This window comes from Trachinotus anak, unplaced genomic scaffold (assembly GCF_046630095.1).
Source record: "Trachinotus anak isolate AG129_WGS33_773 ecotype Australia unplaced genomic scaffold, CSIRO_AGI_Tana_v1 ptg000026l, whole genome shotgun sequence".
Taxonomy (NCBI): Eukaryota; Metazoa; Chordata; class Actinopteri; order Carangiformes; family Carangidae; genus Trachinotus; species Trachinotus anak.
In genome coordinates, this window is record NW_027273877.1 from 11,256,706 (window position 1) to 11,277,727 (window position 21,022).

A 21,022-nucleotide genomic window follows, 5' to 3' on the forward strand; every position below is an offset into this window, starting at 1 on the left:
GGCCAGGAGAACAAAGGCCTGCTGCCTCAAGCTGGAAGTGGAAGCACTGGGGGAAGTTGCTCAGCATAAAGAAAAGGCTGAGGATTCAGGCACACTTAACACTGCTGCTCACCATTCTTCTGGCTCATGTCCAATCCCTGGACAGTAAACTGCACAACCTCAGGGCCAGGAAACGGTTCTAGCAGGACTTCTGTACAATGCAAGGACCGGATGGAGAGCTCAAAGAAAACCACAGGAGGCGGTGTAGCATGGGGAATGTTAGCCAATGCTTCGATCTGATTAGCTGTCAAGTCAAGGCATCAGTGGCAAAGCCTACAGGCAGTAATGGATTACGAAGGGAAGATTAGGCCTAGTTCAGTTAGCATTAGCCTTCCAACCAGCATCAACGGAAAACATGACCTTGGCAGGGAGACAAACAAGCTCAAAATCTCTGAGCAGGACATGAAAGTGAATAAATCCAAGGAAGGCAGGTGGTCCAGACACATTTCACTGAGACTGTCTTGTGCAATGTGTAAACCTTGAACTGCTTACTTTGGCTGACCTTTGTTAATAACACAACATATGATTGATCAAGACATGTGAAGGTATCATGACTGCAGGCTGCTTTCAACATCTCCCACCCATCTGCTTTCTCCATCACAGGTAAAGAGCAGCACATGACCGCTTCCCCAAACTTTTCAAAAGGAAGCATCAGAGACGTGATGATGGTTCAAATTTATAGTGACAGTTTCAAGTGTGACTCGCCTTTCTAAAGAATGGGAATGCACAGTTTTTTTCATCAAGAAACTAATATCTGTTTGCACAGAATTCTTAACAGATCACAGAATCACTGTTTGTTCTTCCTGAATGAATTAAGATTGTGATTGTGCACATGTATTTAGTTTTTGTTGCAGTGTCCTGTGTTTTGCTCTTGTGATACTGTTTAGTCTTGAGGGACAGATCAGCACCACAACTCTGCTCAGCTCTTTTTCTCTTCTGTTCTGTTTCATTGGCATGATTGCAAACACCTGCTAATATAGTAACTGGCTGCAAACTCAAGCACACTTAATCCTCAAATTAATTCAAATTTCACCTGTCACCATCAAATACTAGAGCAGCAGATGCACTCTGATTTTTCATCTTTTTATTCCACTTGGGAATGTTCAATTTAGCCTAACAGTTATTCATGGAGAGTGTGGTTAACAGTATTAATGTATACAAAAATTAGCTATTGTGCATACTTTGCATGCAGGAAGAATAAGAAGTCCATCATTTCCATGTCCCGCTAAGCAGGGTGTTGTGAGATGAAGTGAAGTGTGAGTTTAATCTACTGGGAGCAAAAGTGAATTTCAGATGAGGTATAAACCGATGTGCTCTGTGAGGCGTGTATGGCATGCTGCTGCTAAGGGATGTGTCTGTCGGCCCAAAACCGCAGCCACAGATCTCTGTCTGGCAAACAGCCTCTGCTCTGTGATGTAGAGGAGTTGATGGAGCAAGCCACCTCCCCTTACCCTCCTCCCTGCCCCAGCTCCCCCCTCCCTGCAGCCAGGGTTTGTCCTGAAGCTAAGCTGAGAACCCAGACTCTCCTCTGAAAGCCCAAGGGTTGGGATTGTGTGCTTCACTGGTGGCTCCAACACACACACACACACACACACACACACACACACACACACACACACACACACGTGCACACACACATTTCCACCTCCGGCGTCAATCAAAATACCCCATAACGCAGGTAGAGAGCAGGCAGCACCACAGCATGAAAGACAGTATCAGTTTTACTAATATTGACTTTTAATTTAAGCCAGATTTAAAGCAGGATTTGAATTCACTTTTTAATGAGATAAACTGTGATGTGATCCCAGCTCTCTACCACATTTCTGCTTGTATTCAACTGAAGAAACAGAATTATTACACAGGAACAGTCATGGCAGTAGTAAGTACAAGTTGAAAAACCCTGATGTAAAAGTACTCCATTGCAGATAAATAGCCTGTTTTCAGAATTTAGTAGCTCCTAAGATCCATGCCAAAAAACCTTACCGTTATCATCACTGCCAATTACTTATTAAATAGGATTTTTTGTTTTTGATAATGTTTTCTAATCTTTTTATCATGTTGTTACTGTCAAAGCAAAGTTGCACACATTTATGATTTGGTGTGTGTGTGTGTGTGTCTATGTATGTGTGTGTGAAGTTGGGGGGTTTTCGGATCTAGGACATGTATTTGTATATGCATGTGTGTGTTTAGTGTTTTCGGGGTGCAGGGGAGGTTGGTTGGTTGATGGGTTATGCAGTGATTGCACATATGTAATGTAGTTGGAGTGGTGCTGATTAGTTTATGGTATGAAAATGACTGTGTTTTGGAAGTTGTGTTTGCAACTTTGTGTTGTAATTGTAATCTTGTACTGTTTGGGATCAGATGGGTTGGTATATTGAGATGATATTGCCTGTAAGTTCGACTTGGTTTTTATATTCCATTTACATCTTTTCTGTCTTTTATTTACCTGCTCAGGGACTATGGGTGAAAATTAGCTTTTTTTTTTTTTGCTTTTAATGTTCTCATATTAATTTCTTACTTATTAAATTATGTTTTGGGAAGTTGGTCTCGTAGACAGTTCCACAAGGGAAAGTAAGACACTTGATCTGTTGTATGCAAACGTAAAAGAGGCTTACACTGCTTCAGCTCTACGACCACTTGGCAGATCAGGTCATAATCTGGTCTTTCTTCAGCCTTACTACAAATGCTGTGTACTGAGACAGGCTGCAACCACCCGCTCATTCAGGAACTGGCCTCTAAGGGACGTACTGTTGGTGTCACAGGAAAATGATATCAGCAAGGACACTGATCTTGATAGAATGGTTGACCGCATCGTGGATAACATTAATTTCTCCATGGACACTTCCAAATAACAAACCCTGGATCACCAGTAACATCAAGACCCTCCTCAACCAGAAAAAGGTGGCCTTTGGGATTGGAGACAGTGTAGGTACGTTCAACATGAGCTGATGAGGAGGCAAAGGAGGACTACAAAATTAAAGTAGAGAGGAAGCTGCAGCACAACAACACCAGAGAGGTATGGAAAGGGATGTGGGCAGTCACTGGCTATAAAGAGAAGAACAGCCATGCAACATTACAGTGGATGAGGTGAAGGCTGAGCTTAAGAGGCTACGTCCTGGAAAGGAAAGAGGCTGCTTAAGGACTGTACAGCTCAGCTGACTGAGCCTCTCCAGAGGATCTTCAAGTTAAGTTTGCCAACAGGGAGGGTCCCGGTCCTTTGGAAAACATCATGTCTTGTTCCAGTCCCTAAAGAAGGGCACCCGGCAGAGAGAATTGACTACAGACCAGTGGTCCTCACAATCACACATCATGAAAACACTGTAAAGGTTCTCTGCCTTTTGAGGTCACAGGTTGAATAGGCACTAGACCCCATACAGTTTGCTTACAAGGAACATATTGGAGTGTATGATGTCATCGTTTACATGCTCCATCAGGCCCATTCTTACTTGGATGAACCAGGTAGTTACGTGAGTATTATGTTCTTTGAGTTTTCAAATGCATTTTACACTATCCAACCCCCATTCTTAAAGGGATGGGGGTGGAATCATTCTTTCACATCCTGGATTGTGGATTACCTGACAAGACAACTACAGTATGTCAGTCTGTTAACTGTGTCTCAGGGACAGTGGTGAACAGCACTGGAACTCCACAGGAGACTGTTTTGGCTCCATTCCTGTTCACCCTGTGAATGGCGGATTGATGGTTATTTTAAGGCATAAGGCATTTTAACTCTTTCACATACTGTTAGATTAAGTGCATATATTTACTCCTTATCTGTTGTTGATGAAATATATAATCTCAAAAAGCCATCAGTGTCTTAAGCTCTGATAAGGAGTGACAAATGAAAGTATTAAACAGCTCAGAAAATGTATAGGTCCTACAAATTGTAGAGTACTTGAATAATGTTACTTTCTAACACTTCCCCAGTAAGTTTTAAACTGCTGAAGGTGAGCCAACAACAGCACCCACCATTATTTAAAATCTAATTTAACACATTTCACACAGGAGACACATGCAGTAATGTTGGTCGATTCAGCCCGGTTGTTACGCAACAGCTTTCACTGTGGTAAATATCTGTTGTCTCTCAAGTCTGCATTGTGGTTTCACACACTTCACTGTTAAACCACAGAAATATATTAGTAGGAGAGACCATGACAATTGCAACAGGGGGCAGTTGCAAAAAGTCTTATTGCTCCAATTAGAAACATGCTAGAATGATGACACCGATGTTTTTGAGATATGTAAGTCATTTTTTACATGAGCTGTATTTTTGTCAAACTGTTGTGACCTTTTGAATGAATTAATCAAAACTTAGTTGGTTTGAATCATTGTTTTGTTGACTTCTGATATGGTTAGCATGTGTGTCCTAACTAGCACAAGATGTTGTTTCATGACATGGTGGGAATGGTTTGTATTGTAACAGTCCCCAAGCTAAGCAGCCATATCAAATAGACCACACAACTGTATTTTTCCACATTTTTAGTTCAAAATAGGCAAAATATCCAACCAATATTGTGCCATAGAACAACGGATGCAACAATAATTGCTCATTTTAACATATAAGAGATTATGATTATTTACAAGTTACAAGTTAGATTAGTTAAAAAATGTTTTGGGACATATTTTGTTAGCCTCTCATGGTCTTTTAATATATTTGCCTGTTCTGTTTATCATAAGCAATAATATCGCCAAATTGTGCCTATTTAGACTCAAGGTCTATGACTCTATACAAATAATACTGTAAATAACATACGCCTGTCTGAGGGTTGCTTTGCCATCAATCGGCTAGGGCCTTGTAGGTGGTCTCCGTGCTGCTTTCGTCCCCCTAAGTGCAGACAGATGCAAATAAATGAAACTCATTTTGTATTAAAAAATTTCTAATTTCAGAATATGGTACTTATTGAGAAAAAAGCAAGTTAATTAGCAGTTTTATGTATTTTTAACATAGGCGTCATTAGGCCTGGGCATGCAGGGCTTCAGCATGTTTTGCAAGTAGCCCCAGATCTTAAATATTTATTTATTTTATACAAAAATAAGAAATAAGCCCTGAATCTTTTCATTAGTCATTCCAATTATACATGAAAATAACATGATGTTGTTTATCAAAAACGACTATGTTTTGAGTCCTCTGTGTCATTCAAGCAACAGACCATCTTCACACTTGGCACTTACGCAATTTGTGCATGCGCAAAAGCAAGAGAGAGAGCGCAGCAGTTTTAGGGCAGTTTTTGGCATCTGATGGTAGCTAACGAGCTAAGGCTCTGGTTATAAGAAGATTTTTTTGAAACAAAAGGATGAAGGAAGCAATGAGGTGCAGGCAAGCCTAGAGGAGGTGGAGGAAGAGTCACCTGTTGCTGTAGCAGCAGGGGAGTCAGGATGTCAGTGACACTGACTCACCTACAAGCTCAGGTTGGTGAAGACTAGCTCAGTTGTTCTTGAATGTTTTATCTCAAGGCACACCTTACATGTCATTATATGACAGCACAGTTTTAGAGCCTCTGGTCTGCACTCACTGTGATTTTAATGTGGAACATGGGCTGAGCATAGACAGACAGTAGGATGACCTCACTCTGCCTTTGTAGTTGAAGAAGTCTTCAAGCCATAATTAATTGGAGATGTATTTTAGCCTACTTTACTGTCAAACTAGCAACAGGTCATTAAAGCAGCAAGGCTGATAATCACTTATTATTAAGACGATTAATATTGTTGTTATTATTATAATATTAAGTAAAGTAATATCATCATTCTACAAGAAAAAAAGGTCTACTCAGTCATTGTCACTTTTAATTATTATATTATATTATAAGACACTACACATTGCACATTTGTGTTCAAAGCCAAAGATGTGTGTGTATATTCAAAGTATGCCACTGAAGAAGGTGACATTTAACGGACTGAAATACCATGTTACGTTCCTTGTTCATTGTGTAGGCCTGTTAAACACTAGTGGACATTTGAGGACCCAGCACAGAGTAGTTTGTGTGTGTGTGCATGACAATTTGCAATAATAATAATAATAATGATAATAAAACCTTTATTTGTATAGCTTTTCATGGTATAAAACAAATAAAATATAGAATATTATAGGACAAACCAACCCAGCCTCCCTCGATATCATCCGGGCTAAGCCCCCGATGTCTCCAATTATTTTTAATGTTTCAACTGTTTGTGACCTTATTGCAACTCTCCCCAGGGTTGGGGTTAGTTGCAACATCTGAATTTTCCATTTAAAATGAATATTGTCAATTCTACTAAATTCAGTTTCACTTTTACTTCTCTCCTGTCTGAATTATTCTGGCTTTCTCTCTGTCACCCATAAGTGTGTGTTTTCTGTTTGCCTGAATCTTTCTTGAGTCAATTCAGTAATGTTTAAACTATATCCATCCTTAATACAGATGCCTGTTCACTAAGGCCAGACAGCATCTAACTTGCAGTTAAATTTGGGTAAACATAGAGAAGATTAGAATAGATATTCAGAAAATTGAAATGATTCAGAATCAGTGTTTACATGACAGATTGTTGACAGATTGGCTGAACTGTCTGAAACATCAGTCCTTTCAATGAAAAGTAAATTACTTTTGGAAAGATTTAGTTAAGACATTTGAAATATTTTTATTCAGATTTAGCTCTAGTTTAACAGTTGGGGAAAAATATCTAATTTCTCTAAAGGAGGTGAGTGAGTATATGTCCATAAAAAACTGGATTCAACTAAAGCTGCAGATTTTAGAGCACTGTACCAGATATTTATGTACCTATTGTTTTTAAATCAGCTGTCAGAGCAGAGATATCATACCTGCCTGGTATCAGAGGATTTTACAGTGAAATCTGCCTCAAGCAGCTGCCAGGTCACAGCAAAGTGACAGGATTCACTTTCACTGGAAAGTTCCAGTCACATGAAGGTTTTAATTCTGAATTAAATGTACTTACATATTTCAGATTTATGTTTTAGGAATCTTTGGATTAAAATATGATCCAATTACATCACCATCTTTGGTTCATAAATCAGCAATGACAAACAATTGCATCTATGTGACCGTGTGTCTACCCTTTAGGAACTTAGAAACAAGAGAAACATGATGATCACTGAAAAAGCAGTAAAAGCTGAGTTCATTAACATTCTGGCTGCACAGAGCGTGGACAGTAACTTTGAAGCATACACAGACATGCCCTGCTCGTTAGGCATCAGTAGACAGTACCAGCCTCCACCCTCCACCTCCACATGCCTGTCCGTCAGCCCCTGGTCTTACTAATCCTGAAGCTGTGGGGTGTGAAATTCAACATCAGCTCCAAGCTTCGCATCCTTCCATCCTCTTTCTCCCTTTCTCTCTCGGAGATAGCGGAGGACATGGCCCGGTCTTGACTGGGGTGAGGAGAACAGCGATAGCCATCTGTTGTGCGTGGCAAGGCCAGTGATGCAGAGAGAATGGGGTGGAGAAGGGTCAGCAAGTGCTGGTGAGAACCTGAAATCTCTCAAACTGATCTTCCTAGAACTTATGAAAAATAAAAAAGAACTCAGGAAAATGGCAGAGCTCAAAAAAAATAAACACCACCTTAGACCACCTGGTCAGAGGGGGCAGCAATAACCAGGTGTCACACAGGCAATCTGCAGAGTGAGTTTCAATAACTCCAACAGCAGAGTCATTGCGTAGGGCATTAAATAGTGTAATAGCAGTTGAAATGTGACTACAAAGGTTAAGAACTCAGTGCAATAGCTGTAGAACTGTCTCACGAGTCTCTCAGATCTTTGTTACTGTTGTTACTGAATATGAAAAGCTGCATTTCACATGGTGTCATGTTATGATTAGTGCACTGGCAACAGCCAGAGCTGGAGGCATTTTGTTTTCAGGTTGTGCACTGACAAGAGCACAACCCGAGCACTGACAAGATGAATTTTACACTGTAAACTGTTCCATGCATATCTTGGTCATATCTCAATAACACAATTGAAGCGAGCATAATCAAAAATGTTTTTACTTTTTTATGTAAATCACTCACAACACTCAGCCACTGTCCACTACCTGATCAGTATCAAAAATCATACAGACAAAGTTTGAGACCAGCTGGTGAATATAATGGAAACCTATAGCAGCTAAAGAGCAAGATATTATCCACAGGAGTTGTCAGAGACCAGGAGCAGAGCTGAAGGAGAGTGAATATTGGACTTAAATTCAATCAATGGACACAAACACCATTCCTGTTGATCTGTAACTGCTGGATGTGGAAATCAGCTGCTTTCTAATACATCGTCAATTGCAACTCAGTAGTAGTTCTTGTGGATCATAGCAAACACTCCTCAAAGAAACATATTGTTTCTTTGAGGAGTGCAGTGCTCAGTCCCATGCAAGGTTTTCCCTAGAGAGGTTAGGTTCTGTCTGGGTTTGGTGTTTATTGAAAATATATGGAAATTACCTTAACTTGTACACATAGTAAGCTTTACAGTTTGACAGCTGACCAGTCAGAAGAGAAATGAGACTCATCATGTCCCATAGCATCGTCAATGTAAATATCCCATTGGTTTTTGTTGAGGGAACCAGGGAGAGGCTAACTTCTGGCCTACAAAAACACATAATCTCTGCAGGAATCACACATTATTTGCTTTGACCCTGACATGCTCCCAATTACCCTTGCCTCCCTTCCCAGTGCTGCCTGCATCTGTATTTTCTGCTTTGTTAAAGTTCATGTTCCTGAGTTTTTTTTTCCAGTTATTCAGCCGGCCAGTGACTCTTGACATTCTCAGTTGATATTAAAATACCTTCACTGCACCTACAGAACCTGACTTGATGTGCATCTACATTTGGGTCCAGAAATCACTGAACAGGAAACCTGACTTCCATATGATCACACCTCAGATGACCTTCAACTAAATACATCAGCTTTATTCCATAAGTGACTCACCCCAAAGCTTCATTCACAAAGCACTATCAAACCATTCTCTCTCTTTCCTCTGCAGTACAGAAGGAGATGATCCACTTAATTGCTTTACCTTCAGGGAGGATGTGGCTTCTTTTTGGCTCTACAGTGGTTTGGATAGTTTGCTGTTAGCAGCACAAATGTCTCTGGGAGGGGAGGAGGGGGCAGTGTGGTGGTCTGAAAGGAAGTCCTGTTGGTTAAGTGAGTTGCATTAGCGTGTGCAATTGATACAGCATTGGCCCTGGCCCTGCAGCTACTGCCAGGGCCACACACCAAATTAAAGCTGTCACAAAGATTTCACAGAGCCCCTGTGAAAACGTTAGAAAGATGTTTGGCACCAGAGAATGTCCTTGCAAAGAAGTGAGGAATGTATTTTCTGTACTTAAGCAGTGCTCTTGCAACACAGCTAAATTAGAAAGGTGTATACCAAAGTTTCTTCAACATAAAGAGACACAGTGGAGATAAAAACCCAACTTAATCTAAACACACTTTTATCATTACAGTATAATCGTGAAGTCTAAAACAAACTTTGTCCTCTGAGCCATAGAGCTCCATCTTTGTCTTGGGTAATGTTTCGTCATTATCATGAATACATGCACTGTTTGACCCAGTCCTACACACAGCATCCTGCTGCCCGAAATACTGGATTAATCCTCCACTGAAAACAGTCCCCCACAACTAGAGTATTTTTCATTGCCACCTGTTTTAGGGCATTTCTTTTTTAAAAACTATGTAATTGTGAGCTGTTTTTAAAGATGTTCAGTAGGAACCAATGGGTCAACAGCCTTATCTTTAAAGCCATAAAGACAGAGTGGGTTCAGCAACACCCATATCAACACACTCCCCACTCCATGTTTCACAGTCTACACTATAAAGTCATTCTGGAAGTCCTGACCTGTCTGTTTTTAAGTGCAAGGTTGCATACACAGTGAATTGTATGCAGCGTTATTTTTTTTAAACACGGCCACTGGGCCTTCTGTTAGCGGTAGTATGGCTCTTTCTATATATGGCTCTCTATGTAGCTGATATTGGTTTCAACTTGTGAGTCTGTGTGTGTGTGTGTGTGTGTGTATGTTTATCATGGTGGAATGTGGTCATGGAACTGAAACAGCCTCAGAGGCAGTTTTCAGGACTTGCAAGTCACAATTGTGAGATCATCTCTAGTTTAACATTTTACTGACACCTTAAATTTTTTCACACTTTATGCTTAAATAAAAAAAATACTAATTTTATCTCTCATCAATACCATCAATATCCTCAGTGCCCCATAATGACAAAGCAAAAACTGAATTTTAGAAATTTCCCCAAATTAATTAAAGGTCCCATATTTTACACTTTTACAGTATTTTTTTGATATGCTGATATTGATATGAAGATATCTCTGTGGTTTTAACAACCAAAAAACATCTCAGTGTAGTTTTACCTCTCCTCTCTCAGGCTTCTCTCTGGAGCTCTGGTAAAAACAGGCAAGTGAGCCAATCAGTACTGTGTTGGCTGACTGTTTTACGAGTGACTGAATAAAAATATAGCAGATATAGCAGTGGGCTGGGCTTGGGGCATGGCTGAGGACAATGACTGCTTTGTTGTGACATCACAGAAGTCCTGATGGCTCTTTTTAAGGCTCACTTTCTGAATACAGGCTGTGTGCATTTTTCTGTGGACTGAGGCTTTGATACTTTCACAGTATTAAGATAGAACATAGACCTGCTTTATAATCAAAAAGACATGGACATCTACCTTTATACAATACATCACCTTTAAAAAGTAAAATAAATATATCACACTGACCTACAACACTTGGCATGATGAAACCAAGATTGAACTGTTTGGCCTTAGTTCTAAGCATCACATATGGAGCAAACCAGACATGATGCTTAAAACTGGTTGTCCCTCTCATCAAAGTGCAACACACACTGGCTGCATTGCAGAGTGTTGTGTAATTCAGTGCATATCACTTGATGCTGAAACTCAGTAGCCAGGATTTGCTGATCCAGGGAGCGAAAGTGATAAAATTGCTGGTTTACTGATGTTGAGAAAATCGCTGTTTTTTTATATGGACATGTCCAAATGCTGCTGTTGCTTGTGCTTTCATAGAAAACATATTATTAAGGTAATGTAAGGCATTTCTGAGAGCCACATGGAGTTTTCCACATTGTTAAGAGAGAGTTTTTACTAAACGTGAAATAATCAATGGTAATGGTGTTAGTTGATTTGACACATTTTTTTCTAACAGTAGTTTGCATGTATTCCCATGGTGGTGATAGAGAAATCATAGCTGTGTGTTTTCATGTGTCACCCGCTGCCTCATTCTATTGCTTTCATGTGTGATTGAATATAAGGGTTTATCAGTTACAGTAGGTGGATTGTGTTTTGATTTTCTTGTAATCTGCTGTAAATGTCACCTTTCTCTCCAGCTCCAGAAGGCTGCGAAAAGCGAAGTGAATTTAAAACAGAAACCTCCAGCTTGATGCCGGTTAATTAGCTTTCTGTTTATACCTTTCAAACCGAAAAGGTCAGCCATTGATCTTGTTGAATTGAACAAACTTCACTGAGATGTCTTGTGATAGCCTTGTTCACAGTCAAAATGTTAATTAAAAAAGTTAATTACATTTACATTGTGCTACAATACCACACTAGGGAGCCTTGTTATTTGATTAAGGGTATCTTCATTATGGAGTGTGTCTTTTGTATTTTTGTAAATGATAACATTTTCCTCATCTGAAGTGACTATGATACAGACAGAAACGTCCCTCCAGTGTTTCCAGGTTTCTCCTCTGTCTCTTCCCTCTCATCCACCATCTCATCACCTCTCCCTGCACTATCAATATGTCACACTCTGGTCTGTCAGGGTCCAATTTCTGCACGTCTCCAAATGTCATTTCATGCAGAGAAAATTGAGTTTTTGTGTGAGAAATGCCCAGGCCTGCCAGCAATATTCAATAAAGTTTTTTTTCTTTTGTCTGTGTCACATGTTTGAAGCCGAGGTTTTTTCCCCTCTTCAGTGCCTGCTTCTCTTCAGGATCGATCCATCTGCATTAGGCCACTTAAAGAGTTCTCTGACAGCTGTTTGCAGGAGTTTTCTCTCTGGGGCTGTGAGTGTAACTTGCCTTCAGACCCAGAAAAAGGCTACAAAATCCATTCATCACTGTTGGTTCAGCTGCTAGTTAACACCAGTGTCTAAAATTCTCTAATGTTAGAGATGGAATGTCCTGAGGGCTGCACATGAGGCTGACATAGACTTAGGTCCCTGAGACGTCTGCCAATGCATTGAGCTGTTTCTTCATATGGTCATTTCACTACCACATTTTCCCCAAATGTATTTAATGTCTTCCTCAACAAAAGATTTTGTGACAGAAGGTAGAGCCACTACGAACAATTGATTTAGCATCTTTAGCCTCTTAACAATTAATCATTGTCCAAAGCCTCCCATCAGTTTTCAGATTAATTTCCTTCCACACAGCCATTAGTTTCCATTCACCTCAGTACACCATGAAAATCCGCTTACAGGGACTCCTTACATTCATTAATTATCTATACTGTTTATAGGGTCATGTGTGGCTGGAGTCCATCCCAACTGACATTGGGCAGGGTTGTGCTACACCTTGGAGAGGTCACCAGTCTATCACAGGGCTGTCATACACACAAACAAGCAGTCACATTCACATTCACACCTGTGGGCAGTTTAGAGTTGGCAGTTAACCTAAACCTGCATGTCTTTGGACTGTGGGAAGAAGCTGGAGAAAACCCATGCAGGAATGAAGAGAACATGCAAACTCCACACACAAAACCCCCAGCCAGTGAGCTGGAGCCTTTCCAAACCCAGAACCTGCTTTCTGTGATGTGACAGTGCAAACCATTGCACCACCAAGCTCCTTACAGGGATTGAAGTGAATTTTTCTGACTTTTTGAAAAAGGTATTTAAATGTGAATGGTTCTGCAGCAGTGGCCCTGGCTTCTGAATTAATTCCTGTTTATTACAACTTTGATCTTATTTTTTTAGTTCTTCTTTGATAACAGCGTTGAACTTGTTAATAGCTGTGATCTGAGAATAATAGCAACATTGATAATGAAACATGAACAGTAAAACAGGTAGGAAACAAACAAACAGGTTTGCCAAACTGACAGCAAACAATACAATTTAAACTGTCTGTTCTGAACATCTATCAGAGTTTACAGACTAACATCTACTTGTGCGCTCTTGGTTTACTTGTGACTTATTGTTAGTGACATTTCTGTGTGCTCAGCTTCCCTTTGACCTCCATATAAAGTAGTTTATAGCATTTGGATAAACTGCTGCTTTGTTTCCGAAATGTCAGATCGGCTGACTACTCATTGTTCTTGTCCTGTTGGACCTAATGTATAACACGTTGTATGAAACACAACATATGTGCATTAGATGAACCAGATCCTGCAGGAAATGGTAACAAGTACCCACAACATAAACAGGATCCTGTCTCCTAACAGCTTGAGTTTTTATGTCATCCTTGTTTCCCATACAGGTGTATATGTTTGTGTTACACTATCTCCATCTTCAGATAAGCTGAAATATTTTGAGTTCCTCTGTTTTTGCACAAAATTCAAATTTCACTCTCTGCTGTAGTAGTAGGACAAGTAACTTTTCCCTTGGAAACTCAAGAGATACACTCAAAATAAAATACAAGGACATTCCTTGTTATTTACATTAGAAGGAGGAGCAGCCAGTTTACAGAAAAACAGGAGGTCACTGTGGCTGTAATTATTTGTAGCAGACATCCCTTCCCTGGCATCAGTCACAAACTGTTAAAGTTAGCTATATATGACCACAGAAATGTCACTAACAATAAGTCACAAGAAAACCAAGAGTGCACAAGTAGATGTTAGTCTGACCAGAGAGATGTATGACCAGGCCATGGGTCAAATGGTCAGCTCCAGAGGAACAGCTCAGTTTACATAGTGCAAAATAGGAGAAACAATCAATCTTAAAGGCTTCATCTGTACATTGGTATTTGAATGTTAGTTATATAAGAAAAATAACACCAAAAGGACTGTGATTATCCCTGAAAACATTATCCCTTTAGATAATAGAATCATAAACCACAAGTCACATTCAAATCTTGACTAGAAACCAGCATTTTTATTTTTTCCTCAAACAACTGAAATAACATAGAATAAATTACACGACTATTCTGTAACCCATATAAAATTGCAAATGTTTCCAAAGTTGAAGGCAGTATCTACCATGTGACCATATTGTCACCACCCTCCATACAAGACAACAGTTTCATTTTATGTAATGTCTTAATGGATCATGTTTATAGGCAGGTGTGTGATTTTGAAACTCTAGATTAAACAATTCTGAAAAGTTCTACAGAAAATTACTTGTTTCCCCAGAAACAGAAACAAAAGGAGAAGACGGGTACTGCAACTGTGATGTGCGCTGACTCCACAGAAATAAAACTGCAGCATTCCTTTTTGGCTTTTCTGCAGAGCTATCCATTCATTCCCATTGTTTTCAAGTAAACAAAGCCTATATTGTACAGATTCAGCTTCTTCTGTTCCACTTTGCATCGTGGTGATGACATTGTGCTGACATGGTTTAGACATTGCATTTACCCTGAATTAGTAGTTAGTAGTTAAAGACCGCATTCGCTCAAAATCAAGTGTTTTAACCTTGTTAACATGTCCATATGATGTTTTTTATAAAATGAGTGAAATAAGCAGTCAACGCCATGACTGCACAGATTGATTTAAGAGTTTCAATTCATGGGTAGTAGAAACAGTTGTTTAATGTCTTCTGTGGCTCTGGAGTAGCTTTAAGTATGCAAAAATAACCCAGATGATGTCATAGGGATGTTATCATGGTGATCTCAGTTTGGACTGAATCTACAGCGTGCAGTAGTTTTAAGAATGGGATCTTGTCAGGAAAGGAGGGTTTAAAAGGAGGCTGTCAAAGCGTGTTATGGGAAATGTAGGATATACTGTTTTTGTGACTTGACCCATATGAGGGAGTCAGGCTATCTCAGCCTGCCTTTCTCTCATTATGTATAGTCACAATGAAGATGATCATAAATGACTGGATTGCTTCAAATATACCAACACAGAAATAACTTATCATTGAAACATTAGAAATGATTACACTGGAAAAGTTTGCCTTTAGACTGCAGTGTAATGAGACATAATATGCTGAAAAGTGGGCACCAGAGGAAATCTAGCCAATCTAACCAATAGCCTTTAAAAAAGGAGGAAAGGAGACACAAAATAGATGAATTAGAGACTGACACATTTTAAATTTCATTTTTTAATCTATTTACTATCAAAATTATTATTGTTGTTGCTGCTGCTGTTATTACTTTTTTACTCTTCTGACATAAGCTAATAATGGTTGCTTGACTCTCCAATACTGTTTTATAGTATCAGCATCAAATGTTACCTGTTGAATCTTAACAGTACAGTCAAAGGATTTTACAATGTTTTTGTCTCATATTGTTTTATGGGTGCATTGCTGAGGGGTTAGATCTCTTTTTTTTGTTTCCGTGAGCTAATAAAAAGTAAAAAAGAGACATGTGCATGCGCATTGTGTTGCTTCCTGGCACGTTACTGCCATCAACCGTTTATCAGTGCATAAGCATACAGAGTCAGTATTGTGACCATGTATGCTCATGCACATACATGTTCATCTACTCATAGGCAAGATATAAAGAAAAAATGGGCCTGTGCGCATTAAAACTTTCCTTCATAGCAGTGCTAGTAGTAGTTTTTGTTTTTTTTGCTAAACTGGTGCTGTGTCTTTACCCTTCAGTACTGTCCATGGTGCTGAAGTAGGACTCTCATAGTCTGCAACTTATATGAAAATCTAGCAGAGTTGTTTGCATCTACCTTTAAATGCTTACTCTGGCTAATATTGCAGCCTCCAAGGTTATATTTTCACCCGTGTCTGTTTATTTGTCACCAGGATTACGCAGAAACTAATTTGCACCAAAATTGGTTTAGGGATGGGCATGGGCCAGTGGCAAACATATAAAATTTTGGGGCAGACCCAGATCTTTTGCAATGAATTTGATTTTTTTTTCTCTAAAGTTTGGTGTATTTTGTTTGATATTGGCCTTACAGGAGGTCTGTGTTCTCTTAAGTGGTCTCTAGCGTGTTTATTTGTCAGCAGGATTACGCTAGAAGTACTGAAGCAATTTGCACCAAACTTGTTGAAGGGATGGGGCATGGGGTGAAGAAGAATGCATTACATTTTGCAACAGATCTAGCAAAACCGATAGATCCAGGGATTTTCTTAAATCATATTCCTTAACATTGTAAAATAGGGCATTTTTATTTTACATTTTTGTCAATTTCTCAAGAAATTATGTTTGGCTCTTGTTGTAATAAATCACACATTTTTATGTAGTTGTAGTTTCTGACTTTTTGATGCAGATCCATGTAATAAATTGGATCTCACAGATATGTAAAATTGTTTGGCCTTGGCGGATGTATGCAGTCTGCAGAGAGTCATTTATTTTTTTAGCGTTCCACTTGGAACATGGAACAAACTCTGCTACTTATCCACATTAATGGATGATCTAAAAACACATCTTGTTTGGTATGAGTCTTGTTTGTATCAATCTGCTCATATAGTGTAGAGTGAGACCAGTTTTCTTCTGAAATGTAGGGATTATGAAGTGGGAACATCAGTGGTGCATAGTCAGGCTGCAGTCTATCCCATACATCCAGGATGAGAAACCAGTGTTAATCTATTCAACCAGACAGATCCCCACAAAGCTTAAAGCACTTGGAGCACTGCAGCTGACCAGATGAATGAAACCTGCTGCCCTCACCTCTGCAAACTGACAGTAATTATCATGTCATTTCTGCCATGTCCAGGGATAGCATGCTGAGTGACAGTTTCCTTATTAGACTAGAGGGAATAATGGCAGCTCAGCATCTCTTATCAGCCTGAGAGACGAGTACCTCTGTCTGCTAGCAGCAGCCTAGGGCACAGTACAGGTGGAGTAGGCTAGCTGATGGGGAGAACAAGCTTGGTGATGTGTTATCATGATATATGAACAAAGGAGGTGGGGAGGAGGATGGATTGGTTCTACCAAGAAAAATCTGGTGTTGATTGGTGTTGTCAACTCCAGACTTTGTGTATGCATTGCTTGGAGGACCTGAGGAGACACAGTGTTGACTGTTAAGTTTTTTTGGATGAGAACCTTACCATCCATCAATAATGTCACGTACTTTGTGAGTTTGTAAATGTATTACTCCCTAATCTAACTAAATTATCAACAGGCACAAAACATAGTCCCATAGTTTCCATAAGGTTTGTAAAGAAATCTGCACCATGAACTATACTGGCACAATGACAATGATGGTTCATTTGCATGGATCTCATAAATCGGATATCAAGCAAGGAATTTGATCTTGTTTCTTTGATAGCAGTTGCTTTAACAAAGTTGCAAACTCATTAAAGGCAAAACACTCTTAACTTTTCAAATTTTAAACATCTGTTTTGGTTAAAGAGACGGCATCTTACTGTTCAGTTGACCACAATAATATTGTATTATCATAGACATATCAGCTCAGTGTTGTCTACTTCAGTAACAAGCTTTCAATAGTCTCTTAATGAACAAGAAATGTTCTTCAGTGTTCCTGTTGTGAATCTGCCTGATTTGATTGTGTTACTCTAATGAATAACCCACCTACTCTGAATAGGACACACAGTCCAAGTGAAAACTCAAATCAATGTGGATAAAGTCACAAGTTATAAAAAATAATGACAAATGAAATGACAAAGAAATCAATATTTTTTAACATAAATAGTTTCAAATGTTAACGTTAGAATTGGGCTATAAAGAAATGTCTAAGGGGGTCTGGCATTTGTCTCTGTAGTGTTTCTCAGGATCATGGATCTCAGTAAACCTTTGTTAAACTGTGGGTAGGTTAATGATGTAAGTAGTTGAGATGACTCACATTATGTTTAATTAGCTTCACATACCATCACTTGTCTTTCCTGCAACATATGCTGCCATGAAACTAGAAACTGGTGTGATGCCTCAATTACCTCATTAATAACCAGCTGGTAACCCTTTCCACCCTCAGATTATGTCCAGTAGCTTGACTGTGACTACTGCTTCAAGTTTTTATCTCTCATTTCCCAAACTACATGAAATCAAATAAAGCCAAAATTCTGAAAAAAGTAATTTACATTTTCAAATGTTCAGCATGTTCTATGGAATGAATAAAAAGCTGTTAGAATAAGAGGGTTAGTCAAATGTGTCAGTCTCAAAAGGCTGCTCAGGCTTTATCGGATGCTGTCTGCTGAATGTTAATGTTTTCAACAGGAACTCCTGTCAGTTACTGTTTGGATTCTCTGTCAGGCTGGTTAGCAATGAACATATTTCTTTTAGTGCAGACTTTTGTCTGTCTGCTATGCGTTCATAGAAACGATGTATTTTATTGCTTTACCACTTTTGAAATTAAGTTTTGAAGAGATTTTCCAATATAAAAGCATATTTAAAAGAAAAGAGAACTTTTAACATATAAAATAGTGATGGAAACAAAAGACAGAAGAATAAAAATGAGGGAAAACTGTAAAGCACAATAAGAGACTAAGTTGAGACATTCTCTAAGCCACATAAGGCTGTACAGAAGCTAGATGCTAACATCAGCGTGCTAACATGCTCCACATGCTCACATTCACAATGCTAACATAATGATGTCTAGTAGGTGTGTTACCATCTTAGTTTAGTGTTTGAATGTGCTTACATTTGCTAATTAGCACAAAGATATACAGATATTTAACAGACATAAAGTTGACCTTGCTCATCATCTTAGTTTAATGTGTTAGCATGCTAATATTTCTGTAACTATCACTACATCCAAAGAACTGGGTATGATGGGAGTGTCATTAGTTTTGCAGATATTTGGTCATAAACCAAACTGGGAATCACCAATGTCTGTCCAAAATTTCATGCCACTCTATGCAATACCCAATATCCAGAATTTCATGCCAATCTGTCCAATAGTTGCTGAGATAAAGCAACTGTGAGATATGTTGATGTCTTGAATATTCCACCCCTACAGCAACCAAACACATGCAGTCACAGTTGCATTAGCTGATCAACTTCATGCTTCATGCTTCATTCATGCTTCGCAATCACTGATTTTACATCAACTGCTTGGCTAGAAGCTGATTAGTAATGTCCAGTCATATACATCCTGATGTACAGTGCAGCAATGACAACCTGATTCTTCAAACTATTAATCTGGTGCCAAAATCAAGCTGATGTTATTTGCATTTGAAGCTCCCTCCACCACCACATCCTTATATGCTATATATTTTTTTACTTTAATTTTCAAATTTTTTTTATTTCACTTCGTTGATTAAGTGTTTCTGACAGATGTTTTTTAGCACTGTGTGTTTCCTACAGGTCCAGTAGAAGCCTGGCCACCTCGAAACCAACAGAGGCTGCTCACCATAGAGGGAAACGGAGCAGAAAGCATGAGTGAGTTCCTTTTTTCATTTCAAGTCTGAACAGCCTATTGATATCTATGTGTATTTGTTTTGCTTTATCACTGCATTTCTTTTTAGGTCTCAAGTATATTTTAAGTAGCTTTTCCTATACTTGCGAATAATAAACATATAAAAAGGGAACACACCCAATGCTTAAATATCCTTTGTGCATTACTGTTTCCCTACATGACTGTCCTTGAAAATGAACAATCCAAATTCTTCTGGCTGGCTCAGGAGGCAGGATCACAACGTAGTCACAGGGTCAGGATGTATCTTCTGTGAGATTTCAGCCCATTTGGATAGTAGATTCTGAGCCCGTCCTCTTGCCCTCAACGAAAAAGCTCCCTGCAGCTCCTCCAAGAGTCATTTTTATAACAGAGTAAAATCTGGACCTTACCCTGTAAAGTGCCTTGAGATAATGTATATTATAATTTGGCACTATACAAATAAAATTGAAAAATTGAAATTGAATTTCTGGATTTGGACGTAGGTCTATTTCAGCCTAAAATGACCTGACCCAGGATAAGCCTCTTATCCTGGACTTTATGGAAAAGATGGAGATAGCAAGGTTCTAATTGAAATTAACATGGAGAGCAAACAAAATTAACACAAAAGCAATGACACAATTCATATGAGTTTACAGGCTGATGGTTCATTCTCAGGGTGAGAATGTGGTTCGATAAGTTAGCTATTTATTTACAAAATGATACATGGTGCTATTCTGTTTTTCAAGAGTGAGGGAATGTGGCTGTTTGTCAGGGTAGACTGAAAGGAGTCAGTGTGCTGGAAGATGTGAACCACATAGCCAATTTGGCATGATTCAGCGTGCTGCCTCTTTGCCCCAATGCTAAGTGATGGGGCATCATTTGTGTTTGGACATAGTAATCCTGTCCCTGGTCTGAGTAAGGCAAAGTGAGAACATGTGGATTATGCCTAACAGTGTACGGGGAGTTGGATGCAGACTGAGGATGGAAGTGGTGAAGGTTATTCAAGGGCTTTCTGCTAAAATTATGAACACAAAGGCACAGAAGAAATGAAATATCAGATACCAGGTAAACAATTTAGTGCTGCTTTAAGTGCCAAGACACATTTAGACCCATAGACAGTTGACCTTGCCGTTGACTTGCAATATCCTCAATGGATTCTGTTGTCAGGCAATTTTGTGAAGAGAATTTCTATTGCTGAGCTGCAGCAACTGTCTGTTACAGTGAACAATAACAATGTGTTCCCTCTTCTCCAACAGACGTATAATCAATCTCCCCCTCTTGTTGCACAGGGCTTCATCCTCAGGATTTGCTATTATTATGTATTGTGTTTTTCATGTTTGAGTTTCATCTCCCTTTTGGGTGCTTGTTATGACTGAATGCCAGACTCAGTTCTGTCCAGGAACTGTACACTCTGGTCGAGGAAGAAGTAATTTACAATTCATATTGGAATGCATAAAGCCAATGGTAATGTGTCCCTAGCCTCCAGCTAGGGATGGGGTTCTACTATCAAAATGGAATCCACTTCTGAATCTCTGTGTCGAATATGAGTCCTGTCTGATTGCCTATAAGATCTTTTTAGGTAGTTTGTTTTTGGGGGGAATGAAGA

General features: G+C 39.2%; 1 protein-coding gene across 3 annotated transcripts in view; it reads left to right on the plus strand.

Annotated features, from left to right (window-relative positions):
• LOC139609767 (double-stranded RNA-specific editase 1-like) overlaps positions 1–21,022 on the plus strand; it is a 58,578-nt gene that overhangs the window by 25,116 nt on the left and 12,440 nt on the right. For 2 of the 3 annotated variants that reach the window (XM_071464731.1, XM_071464730.1), the window contains one exon: positions 19,347–19,421. In XM_071464731.1, the coding sequence (XP_071320832.1) occupies positions 19,418–19,421 (4 nt within the window). In that variant the 5' untranslated portion in view covers positions 19,347–19,417. Of the gene's footprint in view, positions 1–19,327; positions 19,422–21,022 lie in introns of all 3 variants that reach the window. The other variant, XM_071464729.1, reaches the window with a different exon arrangement.